Source organism: Mandrillus leucophaeus, unplaced genomic scaffold (genome assembly GCF_000951045.1).
Source record: "Mandrillus leucophaeus isolate KB7577 unplaced genomic scaffold, Mleu.le_1.0 Scaffold1200, whole genome shotgun sequence".
In the NCBI taxonomy this organism is placed as follows: Eukaryota; Metazoa; Chordata; class Mammalia; order Primates; family Cercopithecidae; genus Mandrillus; species Mandrillus leucophaeus.
Window position 1 is genome coordinate 531,403 of NW_012100322.1, and position 12,438 is coordinate 543,840.

The window sequence follows — 12,438 nt, forward strand, 5'->3', positions numbered from 1 at the left end:
GAGGTTTATTTGGCATAGTCAGAAATGTTTGAGAGGAAGATACAGATTTGGGAGACCTCAACATATATAGGTAGTTGTTGTAACGTATTTGGGTATTTACTTTAAGCCAAGTACTTTACATAATCTCAGTAATCTTCATACTGCTACTGTGAGGTGAATACTGTTAGCTTCCATTTTACAGAAGGAAGCAGAAAATAAATAAATTGGTGAGTATTATGAATCTAATGTGTAGCAGAGCTGAGACTTAAGTTCAGGTCTGTCTTGACAGCAAAGTCCATGATAGAATCACCAACCTTTCAGGGGACCTAGTAAAAATGTTCACTGTTATTCAAGACGTTTGCACTCCAGCTAGTATTCTAAAGAAATAAAAATAGCACAAGTTTGAAGCCATTTTGTATGGGAGCAACTTACGGTGAATGTGTACATTTGTTAATATAGTATAACACCACCAATTAGGATAAATAGTTAAGTGTCTTTATCCTTCAAAATAAGAATGTAATTTAGATACTGCTCCAGTTAACGTTAATTTAGTGCGTAAAGCCTTGGAAAATGATGCTGGCATCTTGTGGGTTCTCAAATGTTTAAATGAATAAATTTGGTATTATTGGTACATAATTAGTCACTTTGTGATATATTTAAATTTTTTTTTTTTTTTGGTTTAAATTTATTTCCCTTGTCTTTGAGAATTACAAAGATGTCTTTGGCCTTTCTAAGATATCGTAGTAAAGTGCTGTCCCGTTGGCTGGCTGGTTTACCATTGCAACTTGCTCATCTTGGCTCCCGAAATCCTGAGCTTTCTACACAGCTTATTGATATCATTCATACCGCTGCAGCACGAGCAAATAAAGAATTACTAAAAAGTTTACAAGCTACTGCCCTCCGAATTTATGGTAAGAGTTCATTTGTTTAATGGCGTAGGTAGTCATTGGTCCACCCTGATACACAAAAGAAGTTTTTAAGGGGAGCTCTGTAGTTTTGCCTTTCCCTTAGTCTAAATTAGTAATACCATGGTTAAATTGCCAAAACAAAACATCAGACAGCAAATTCATTTTCAGTATTAGGATATAGAAGATTAATGATTGTTGATGCTTATTGCATTCTTAAATTGTCTTTCAAACCACTTGCTATTCATAAATTCAAAACTAATCTGATACTTAAAAATTCTTTTGCTCTGATGGCAAGACGTATCTTTATTATTTAATTATAATGAATATCTTGTATGACTTTCATATATTCTTTATTCATCTGGAATTGACTTAACTAATATTTTAAGCAGAATTATTAAAACATAACAGAGATGTATGTATACATATCATTATCGAAATATTCACATACTGTGAAATTCACCATTTTACAGTATACAGTTCAATGAATTTTAAAAACTATATTCCTAAGGTTGTGCAACTAACTATCACCACTGTCTAATTCTAAAACATTTTTATCACCCCAGAAAGAAACTTGTACTGATTGAAAGTTCATCCTTACTCCTTCCTTCCCCCAGCCCCGGGAAATCACTCATCTACTTTCTGTCTATATGGATTTGCCTATCATGGATATTTCTTATAAATGGAATTACATAACATGGGGCCTTTTGTGTCCGACTTGTTTCACTTAGCATAGTATTTTCAATACTTTATTCCTTTTTATTGTTGAGTAGTATTTTGTTGTATGGATATGTCACTGGTATTTATCCGTTTGTCTAGTGATGAACATTTGAGTGGTTTCCACCTTTTGTGGGTTATAGTTTTAAATATATATTTTTCAATATTGGTCATATATATGTAGGTGTATATATACACACAGCAAACCAAGTCTTTTGCTTTAAGTCAGGTTGATGTTGTAATTGTCACTGTTTAGCAAAATTGCTTATTTACTTTGTGCCCAATCTCTTTTCCTCTTTACCCCCATGAAAGTTTTTATTTCTTACAAGACACTTGGATATTAAATCTTTAAATAAATTATGTTTGGTATTTTATTTTATGCAGTAGCTTAACAAGCCGTACATAAGTGTTTGATGATATTAATATAATTATGTTTTTATGTAATTGATATTCAGCATAAAATTCAGCATAAAATGTTAGCCTACAATTCACTGGAAGTAATTGATCTGCTTTATTAATCTCTGGTTTGCTTGTCTTTCATAGTTGATGTTAATATGTCTATCCACCTCACTAGATCCACAAGAAGGTGCTGTGGTGGTTCTCCCTGCAGACTCTCAGCAGCGTTTGGTTCAGCTTGTGTATTTCCTACCCAGTCTGCCTGCTGATCTGCTTTCTCGGTTAAGTCGTTGCTGTATTATGGGAAGACTCAGTTCAAGCTTGGCTGCCATGCTTATCGGGATACTGCACATGAGGTAGCATGCTGAAGTGAGCTGTATTTTAAGTGTATAATCTTTTCCCCCTTTTACTGGTAATTTGTGAATTATGGAAGGCTTTTGAAGTCGCATATACTACCTTCATTTTCTCTTAATGCAACAGTTAAAACTGTTGATATCACTAGGTAGAGTAAGTTTACAAGAGTAAGACTGTTTCAAATTACTTGGTTAATAATTTTTATAGCTAGGTTGGAATAAGAGTTGAAATAGAATTAACAAAAGTGTGTAGTAAGGGATTTATTGGTAGGTGAGGGTGTCATACTTCAAACCTTTGTTGTTATGGAATTGCAATATAGACCTTTTCTTCAGAGAGCTCAGAATTTAATGTAGCTGGTGAATTAAATAAGCTCGTGGACTGAGACCAGGAATTACTTGTAATCTCTCACTTTTGTTTTCCTGGTGGTATAATAAACATAACATAAAATTTACCATTTTAACCTTTCTTAAAAAGTTTTGCCAGGCGCGGTGGCTCACGCCTGTAATCCCAGCACTTTGGGAGGCCAAGGTGGGCAGATCACGAGGTCAGGAGTTTGAGACCAGCCTGGCCAGCATGGTGAAACGCCATCTCTACCAAAAATACAAAACTTAGCTGGGCATGGTGATACGTGCCTGTAGTCTCCGCTACTCAGGAGGCTGAGGCAGAAGAATTACTTGAACCCAGGAGGCGGAAGTTGCAGTGAGCCGAGATGGTGCCACTGCACTCCAGCCTGGGTGACAGAGTGAGACTCCGTCTCAAAAAAAAACGTTTTAATATTTCAAGAGACAAGTTCTCACTCTTACCCAGATTGGAGTGCAAGTGGCATGATCATAGCTCACTGCAGCTTTGAACTCTTGGGCTCAAGAGATCCTCCCGCCTTGGCCTCCAAAGTAGCTAACACTACATGCCATTTTCCATAGCCATTTTACTCTGAAACTCTGAAAGGTTTTATACTGCTTGTGTTGGAAGTATCCTCATGTGTATGTCTTCAGTCATAGTATTTTAGTATTCAGCAGTATTACTGGTTGTGGGAAGGGTCTGATGGGAAGGGTCTGATGTGGTTTTAGGCAGAAATAGAAATCTAGGCTGTAGTTGAAAAGTTTTCTTGTATAGATCCCCTTGGTAGATAAGAGTAGCTTACTCTTAATAGACTTTCTTCATACCAGTGTAGGACAGATATTTAACTCTGGTCACTGGAAGTGTGCTTCAAAACTGACAGTAAATTTGCCTTTTACCAAAACAGAGAACAAAACATAAATAAAATATTGTTTGTATTTAAAAATTCTAGGTTTATTTCTTCCTTGTATATGCCCATTAAAGGGGCCTGGACATATTTTTTAAGAATTTTAAATGTTGATTAGTTTTCCATGTTTTTTTTTTTTAGATATTAAAAAAACTGCACTTTGTTTTGTGTAAGCAAAGTGCTAGGCCTTTTAAAAGTTAAATTTTTAAAATTTTTTTCTGTAACTTAAGTGCTTGTTTTTTATTTGACTTCCAGTAGAGGGCACTCTGTTCCTTAGATATAACTTAGATTCAGTTCAGTTAAATCACCCCTTGAATGTTTCTTGAAATTGATTCTCCTTGGAAGATGCATTTAATGTCTTCCTCAACATCTGTTCACTTATGTTTAGTAACTTTTGTCAAGGATGTTTTTTAAAATCTTGGGTTTTTTTTTTTTTTTTTTTTGCTTTTATCTTTTTGTGGCGATGAGTGGCGAGAATTGGGAAAATATATTAATTTTACAAATACTGATAATACGGACTCATATTTAAACGATTGTCATTGTAGTTAAAGTCTGCCAAATTAAATTTTGCTTTTTAGTATTTGTACAGAGTCCATTAGTAGACTTCTCTCTATATAGGTGTACTATTCCCATCTAAAGTAGTCCCTTTTTAAAAAGAATACAAAATTAGGACTTTTTAGCCTTGTTGAGCCCATGGCACTATCATTTTATCACTTTTCATAGGGTCATAATAAGACTAGCTGGGCGCAGTGGCTCACGCCTGTAAATCCCAGCACTTTGGGAGGCTGAGGCAGGAGATCACTTGAGGTCAGGAGTTTGAGAACAGCCTGGCCAACGTGGTGAAACCCCATCTCTATTAAAAATACAAAAATTAGCTGGGCATGGCAGCTCGTGCATGTAACCCCAGCTACTAAGGAGGCTGAGGCAGGAGAATTGCTTGAATCCAGGAGGCGGAGGTTGTAGTGAGCTGAGATAGTGCCACTGCACTTCACCCTGGGTGACAGAGGGAGACTCCATCTTAAAAAAAGGACTGAAGGTTAGTTCATTCAGACATATATATGTTGGGTTACTTCATATCTTTAGTTTTTTATTCAAAATAACTCCTCTTCTTGACCATGACTATAAAAGTGAACTTTTAAATTATTTGCCACTTACACTCTTAAAATATTGCTTCTCAGTCCCATGCATCCTGTGCACTGTTGCCAGATTGATTTTTCTGCAATACTCCTTTACTCAATTCTGATTTTTATCTTGTCACATTAATTGGTCTGTGAGATTAAGTTTAGCTCAATTTTTGTAGTTCTGATACCTTGCCATCTGTATTAAAGCATTTGTCTAATGGCAGGACATGTACCACCTAAGCAGGGATTCCATGTGTTAAAAACCCATCAGCTAGAAATCATTCATGTTTCTCTCAGCTTTTAAAAAATGTGTTTGGAATTGCTGTCTCTACCTTTTTACCAGCCAGTTATAGTTTTTTTATAATCTGATGTTTTCCTCATACCATTCTACTTCTGGTGTTTCATCGTAATATCCAGTGGCCTTTTCTCAGTTCTTACCCCACTACCCCAATTTATTTATAGCCAGATTGGGGGAACAGAAAGCAAAAATATGGAAAGATGCTCCATGGTGTTAGATAAAATCTCTGAGGAAGGAGAAATTGGCTTGCACCAGGAAGTTTGGCTCGGGTTTCAAATAGGGTGAACATATGACCTGGTCTGCCAGGAACAGTTCCATTTTACTCCTTTTGTCCCAGCATAATCAGCACCAGCACCCTCTTTTGCTCACAGAAGTGTTCAGGCTTGGAAAGTATATATGGTTTTCATAGTTTAGTTTTAAAGCCAGTGTGCTATATTGCTTGTCATTTATCACTTTTCACAGGGTCAGAATTTTAAATAGGCTGTTAAATAAATTTGCTGCCCCTTTTGGCCATTGGATGGCACAGTGGCTTCCTGTTTTCATTGAGTTCAAGAGGATAATAGTTCGTTTTCCAACCACTATTTTGTACTTCTTTCTGTTGAGCATCTGTACTTTTTATAACCCCCTTAGCTTGTGCTCTTGCCCCATAGACCTTTGCTTATCACCTGGGAATGACACCCAAGAAGAGTGTTTTCATTATTTTATGCCCGTCCCCTCGTAAGAATATTAATAAGACAGGGTGCAGTGGCTCACGCCTGTAATCCCAGAACTTTGGGAGACCAAGGCAGGCGGATCACTTGAAGTCAAGAGTTTGAGACCAGGCTGGTCAACATGGCGAAACCCCATCTCTACTAAAAATACAAAAATTAAGGACACCTATAATCCCAGCTACTCAGGAGGCTGAGGCAGGAGAATCGTTTGAACCCAGGAGGTGGAGGTTGCAGTGAGCTGAGATCATGCCATTGCACTCCAGCCTGGGCAATAAGAGTGAAACTCCATCTCAAAAAATATATAAATAAATATAAGTCCAATTATTATAACAGTAAAAAAATTACTAAGTGCTTATAGGTGAATTAGCAGTTCCTAATTTTGTTTGATATGTATTCAGATGTCTGTGATAAAAAATTTTTAGTATCAGCTTGTCTGATTATTCTGAGCCTTTCTGCAACACCCATGGTTGACATTTGTTTTCTTCCTAGCTTTACCTTGAAGGGAATTTTTAAAGGAGACACTAGAAACTGATCTCATAGGAGGAACCAAATAATTCTCATTTAATGAAAAGCTGCTTTACATTTAGCTATTCCTTTTGAGTCCTCTGCCAATACCTTAGCTGCACTATTGTGAAATAGACCTAGTTACAACTTTACTAAGAATAAGAACACAGAGTTGCCTTACAGTGGCTTTAAAGGTAAGTTTTCTTTGCCTAATTAAGATACTTTTGCTTAGTTATGTAGGAAGCTGAAGCTTGTTTAAACATAACTCATTTGCTGAGGGTAAGACTATAAAAATCAAATAGTAAATACATAGCAGCTGAACCTACCACTGAAAAGCAAAACTTCATCTTGGCTCCTTAGAGTCTGAATTTCAAGTGGGATGGAAATCTTCTGTTACACTATATATGTTGATCAGGTATGCTTTTTAATGAAAGTTTGTATTAATATGTTTGAATTTCAAACTTTTCTACTATGGTACCTGAGCCCTTGGATATGAAATTAATACAAGGCATATATGGGTTTTAAGCTATGAAATCAAACTTGTTTTCAGTAAAGAAAAATGGTTATATACTGTGCTACCAACAAGTCTGTCAAGTTGGTCACTTCTGGTAATACTTCTCCCTTTGTTTTTTATAGATCATCATTTTCTGGGTGGAAGTATTCAGCTAAAGACTGGTTGATGAGTGATGTGGACTATTTCAGCTTCTTATTTTCCACACTTACAGGTAACCACATTCACTTGCCAGATTAAAAAAGAAAAAACCTAATGTGAATCACAATTATCCTTCTAAGATTTGCCATTTTATCAGTTTGGTTCAGTTTTGAAGATGATAAATATTCTGTCTTGGAGTGATTTTTGTGATTAGTAAGTGGAAATCGAAAGAATATTTCTAACCTACATTGTTAGGCTCCTGAGGCAGGAGTATGGATGATTTATCTTTAAATCTCTTATAGTATGAGTATCAAAACCCTGAGCATTATTTGAATGTCATATTATTGTATTTTTAAGTTTGATGTACTGTTACTATTATTTTAAATGCATTATTTAAATATTTTCATTTTATACTTGGATAATGATGGGATTCTTTGAAATTTTCTGAAGACTTGAAATTAGGAGAGTTAATACAGTGTCAGAGTCCAAAAAGAACTTGACAGTTCCAATACTATGCTGAATCTAGCAAGATAAATATTTCAGAAGATAAACGTAAGCTCCTATATGTTTATTGTATACTTTTGAATGTGTACATTTGAGGTGGGGGAGGCTTTGTGTTTTAATAATAGTAGTTGTCAAAAAGATTTTAGTGGTTTTAGAAAGCTCATTGGGAGTCAGTACTATGACATGGCTATCAAACTAGATGCTGCCTCTTTAGGTTGTGCTTACAGAAGTATAGTGATTTGAACATCAAGGTAGATAGGGTTGGGCCACATCAGTGGTATTCTGATCATTCTGAGAACTACCTTTCAGGAGTGACTTTGGCAGGTTGTTTGTGTAGGTTAGGCCAAGTGTAATAGAGGTGGTAAGGGGAACTAGAAATTGTTGAATGAACTATACACGTATTGTCAAAGTAAAAACACTTAGGGCGATGGAGTAGTTTTAAAACATTTGAAGGGCTATTATCTAAGAACCTAAAGCATTTGATATATATGTAGGAGTATATTATTGCTTTTACTTGCTCATTTGCTTTTTTAAACCTACCATTAATTGGAAAGATTATGCTTTTCACTCTAAGTAAAAGTGTCAAAACCCTAGTAGAAGTGGTAAAACCGGTTTCTTGCTATATTATAGATTGGGTCTGATCACATCTTTTATGTAATTATATGAATTTAACTGTCTTCATTGCTAGCATTTTATTTTTTAAAATATTGCATGAAATGCAGAAGCTCAGAGAAAACAAGGTAGCTTAAAGAATGTTCACTTGAAGACGTATGTCATCTCTGTTTTTTAAAAAATTATGAAAAATGTCACTGCTTTTTTTTTTAAATTGGCTTTCTTTGTTTACCTGTATTAGGGTTTTCGAAAGAGGAGTTGACTTGGCTTCAGAGCCTTCGAGGAGTTCCTCATGTCATCCAGACACAGCTTTCCCCTGTGCTTCTCTACCTTACAGATTTGGATCAATTTTTACACCATTGGGAGGTAACAGAGGTAATAGTTCATTTAAAAAGAAACCGATAATTATTAAAATTCAGTTCATCAGCCAGCAATAGTTACTATATGTGAACTGCCTTGTGTGAGAGCTTTTCAAAGATACTTGTTTAAAGTGCTTATAATCTTGGATAGGAGAAGTAAGTTTGAAAAGGGAAACATTCTTTATAAATTATGCCAGTAGAACAGAACAAATCAGCAATTTGAATGATCTGTCTTTTTAAAAGAGGAAAGCATTATGTAAGAGGAAGAATTGAGGTTTTGAAGGATAAGACTGAAGTAAGACTTGGTATCCTTGAAAGTGACTTTTTAAATGGAAGATTATTCACCAGTTCCTTTGGTTTTAAGAATTACTATGTAGCTTATTAAAATTAAATTTAAAACCCAAATTCTTTAAGTTTTGAAGTTTGGTTTACAAGTCTTAATTTTTATTTGATTTGATTTGATTTGATATGATTTTTTTGAGACAAGAGTTTTGCTCTTGTCACCCAGGTTGGAGTGCAGTGGTACAATCTCGGCTCACTACAACCTCCGCCTCCCAGGTTTAAGTGATTCTCCTGCCTCAGCCTCCTCAGTAGCTGGGATTATAGGCATGCACCACCACACCTTGCTAATTTTTTGTATTTTTAGTAGAGGTGGGTTTCACCATCTTGGCCAGGCTGGTCTTGAACTCCTGACCTCAGGTGATCCACTCACCTCGGCCTCCCAAAATGCTGGGATTACAGGCATGAGCCACCACACCCAGCCTACAAGTCTTATTTTTTAAGTAAATTTAAACATTTAAAGGAGGACTTTGATTTAATTTTATTCCTTTTACAAACCAATTTTTTTTTACTTTCTTAAATAACTGTAATAGTATTTGTCAAATACTTCAGTTTTCTGACAAACCTTCACAAATAATTGAAGTAAATCTTAGAGATAGCTAATAAATTGAACATATAAATATCGGAAATCTTATGTTTTAGTACTACTTAATGAAACTTCAGATTAAAACCACAAGTCTAAATTAATTAACTACTGACTTTAAAAAGTATTTTTTGTTACTGTTTTGGGGTTTGGTTTGGTGTTTTTTGTTTTTGTTTTTTTGAAACGGAGTCTCGCTCTTGTCACCCAGGCTAGAGTACAGTGGCGCTATCTTGGCTCACTGCACCCTCCGCCTCCCGGGTTCAAGCGCTTCTCCTGCCTTAGCCTACAGAGTAGCTGGGATTACAGGCACCCGCCACTACTCCCGGCTAATTTTTTGTGTTTTTAGTAGAGACAGTTTTGCTATTTTGGGCTGCTGAACTCCTGACCTCAGGAGATCCTCCCACCTTGGCCTCCCAAAGTGCTGAGATTACAGGCGTGAGCCACTGCTCCCGGCCTGGTGTTTTCTTTTTAAGAGATTTCGCTGTTTTGCCCAGGCTGGCCTTGAATTCCTGGGCTCAAGTGATCCTCCTGCCTCAGCCATCTGAGTAGCTGGGGCTGTGGGCATATGGCATCATGCCCAGCGGCTGACATATTTTAAATTGGAATTACAAGGCTGATCTTTTGCCCTAATAGGCAAAATTGTCTTAAATGTTACAAATACTTACACGAAATACACAAACAATATCACAAACATTAATACTAAGGGTTTATTTAATTTCTAAGTTTTTAAGTTTATTTTTATTCTTTTGTGTGTGCGTGTAGATTTAGGGGTACAAATGCAGTTTTGTTAACATGCATAAGACTGTACAGTGGTGAATCAGGTTTCTGAGAGTATCACCCAACAACGTACACTGTACCCATTAAGTAATCTCCTGTCATTCACCCCACTCCCACCCATTCACCCTTTTGAGTCTCTGTTGTCTGTCATTTCACACTCTATGTCCATGAGGAGACATTATTTTTAGCTCCCACTTACAAGGAAGAATATGCGCTATTTGTCTGTGTCTGACTTGTTTCACTTAAGATAATGGCCTTCAGTTACATCATGTTGCAGCAGAAGGCATGATTTTATTCTTTTCTCTGGCTAAATAGTATTTCATTGTGTGTAAATATCACATTTTCTTTATCCACGCATATGTTGGAACATTTAGGTCAATTCCATATGTTTGCTATTGTGAATTGTGAATAGTCCTGCAATAACCATAGGTATCTTTTTGATGTAATTATTTCTTTTCCTTTGGGTACATACACGGTAATAGGCGTGCTGGATCGAGTGGTAGTTCTATTTTCAGTTATTCGAGAAATCTTTCTACTGATTTCCACAGAGGTTGTACTAATTGACATTCTCAACCAACAGTGTATAAGTGTTCCCTTTGTCTTCTTAATATCCATTCTGACTAGTGTAAGATGATATCTCTTTGTGATTTTAATTTGTATTTCTCTGATGATTAATAATGTTGAGCATTTTTTCATGTGTGCCTTTTTGGCCAATTTGTCATCTTGAAAAATACCCATTCATATCCTGTCTACTTTTTAATGTGGTTGATTTTTTGCTGTTGCTTAAGTTCCTTGCATTGTAAATTTTTGTATTAGTCTCCTGTTGGATGCATGGTTTGCCTATATTTTCTCCCATTCTGCAGGTTTTCTGTTTGCTTAGGTAATTATTTTTCTGTGTAGAAATTTTTTAGTGTAATGAAGTCCTATTTGTCTATTTTTGTTTTTGTTGCTTGTGCTTTTGGGCTGTTAGTCATGAATTATTTGTCTAGATCAATGTCCAGAAGAGTTTTCTCTAGGTTCTTAGTATTTCTGTAGTTTCATATCTTACATTTAAGTGTTTAATCCATCTCGAGTTGATTTTTGTATATTGTAAGAGAGATCCAGTTTCATTTTTCTGCATGACATTCCAGTTTTCCCAGCACTTATGGTAAAAGTTGTCCTGTCTCCACAGTAGTTCTTGTTGACTTTGTCAAAGCTGAGTTGGTTATAAATATGTGCCATTATTTTTGGGTTCTCTATTCTGTTCCCTTGATCTATGCATCTGTTTTTATATCAGTACCATGTTGTTGTGTTTACTACAGCCTTGTAGGTAATGTAAAGTATCACAGGGAATGTGATACTTCCAGCTTTGCTCTTTTTGCTTAGTATTGCTTTGGCTATTCAGGCTCTTGTTTTGGTTCCATATTAATTTTAGGATGTTTTTTTCTAATTTTGTGAAAAATGACATTGGTATTTTGATAGCAGTTTCATTTACTCTAAAGATTAATTTGGATAGTGTTGTCATTTTAATGATGTCAATTTTCCTATCTAAACATTGAATGTTTTTTCATTTGTTTGTGTCATCTACATTTTCTTTCATCAGTGTTTTCTAGTTCTCTTTGTAGAGCTCTTTTACCTCCTTGGTTAAATATATTCCTAGGTTTGTTTGTTTTTGTAGCTATTATAAGTGGGATTGCCTTCTTGATTTTGTTCTGAACTAGTTATTGGTATATAGAAATTACTGATTTTTGTATGTTGATCTTATATCTTGAATTCATTTCTAGATATAAGATCATACCATCTAGTTGGATATGGTGGCATGCACCTGTAATACCTCTACTTGGAAGGCTGGGGCAGTAGGATAGCTGGAGCCCAGGAGTTTGAGGATGCAGTGAACTATGACTGTGCCACTGCACTCCAGTTGGGGCAACAGAGCGAGACCCCATGTCTTAAAAAATAATCGTATCAGCAAACAGGGATAATTCAACTTCCTCTTTTCCAATTTGGATGTCTTTTTTTTCTCTTGCCTGATTGCTCTGGCGAGGATGTCATGTACTGTGTTGAATAGGATGATGAAAGTGGGCATCCTTGTCTTGTTCCATTTCTTACAAGAAATCTTTCCAACTTTTCCTCATTCAGTGTGATGTTGGCTGTGGGTTTGTCATATATGGACGGCATTTATTACTTTTGAGGTATGTTTCTTCTGTGCCGAGTTTGTTGAGGGTTTTTATTATGAAGGGATGCTGAATTTTATCAAATGCATTTTTTGTGTATTTTGAAATGATCATATGGTTTTTGTCCTTAATTTGGTTCATGTGAAGTATCACATTTATTGGTTTGTGTATATTGAACCATTATTGCACCCCTGAGATAGAAACCCTGCATCATGGTATATTATCTTTGATG

At 35.8% G+C, this 12,438-nt stretch overlaps 1 protein-coding gene across 2 annotated transcripts in view; it reads left to right on the forward strand.

Moving 5' to 3' along the window:
• Nucleotides 1-12,438, forward strand: part of TEX10 (testis expressed 10) — a 51,127-nt gene that overhangs the window by 24,010 nt on the left and 14,679 nt on the right. For both annotated transcript variants that reach the window (XM_011970208.1, XM_011970209.1), the window contains exons 8-11: nucleotides 715-890; nucleotides 2,176-2,353; nucleotides 6,864-6,952; nucleotides 8,237-8,370. In XM_011970208.1, coding sequence (XP_011825598.1) covers nucleotides 715-890; nucleotides 2,176-2,353; nucleotides 6,864-6,952; nucleotides 8,237-8,370 — 577 coding nt within the window. The remainder of the gene's footprint in view (nucleotides 1-714; nucleotides 891-2,175; nucleotides 2,354-6,863; nucleotides 6,953-8,236; nucleotides 8,371-12,438) is intronic.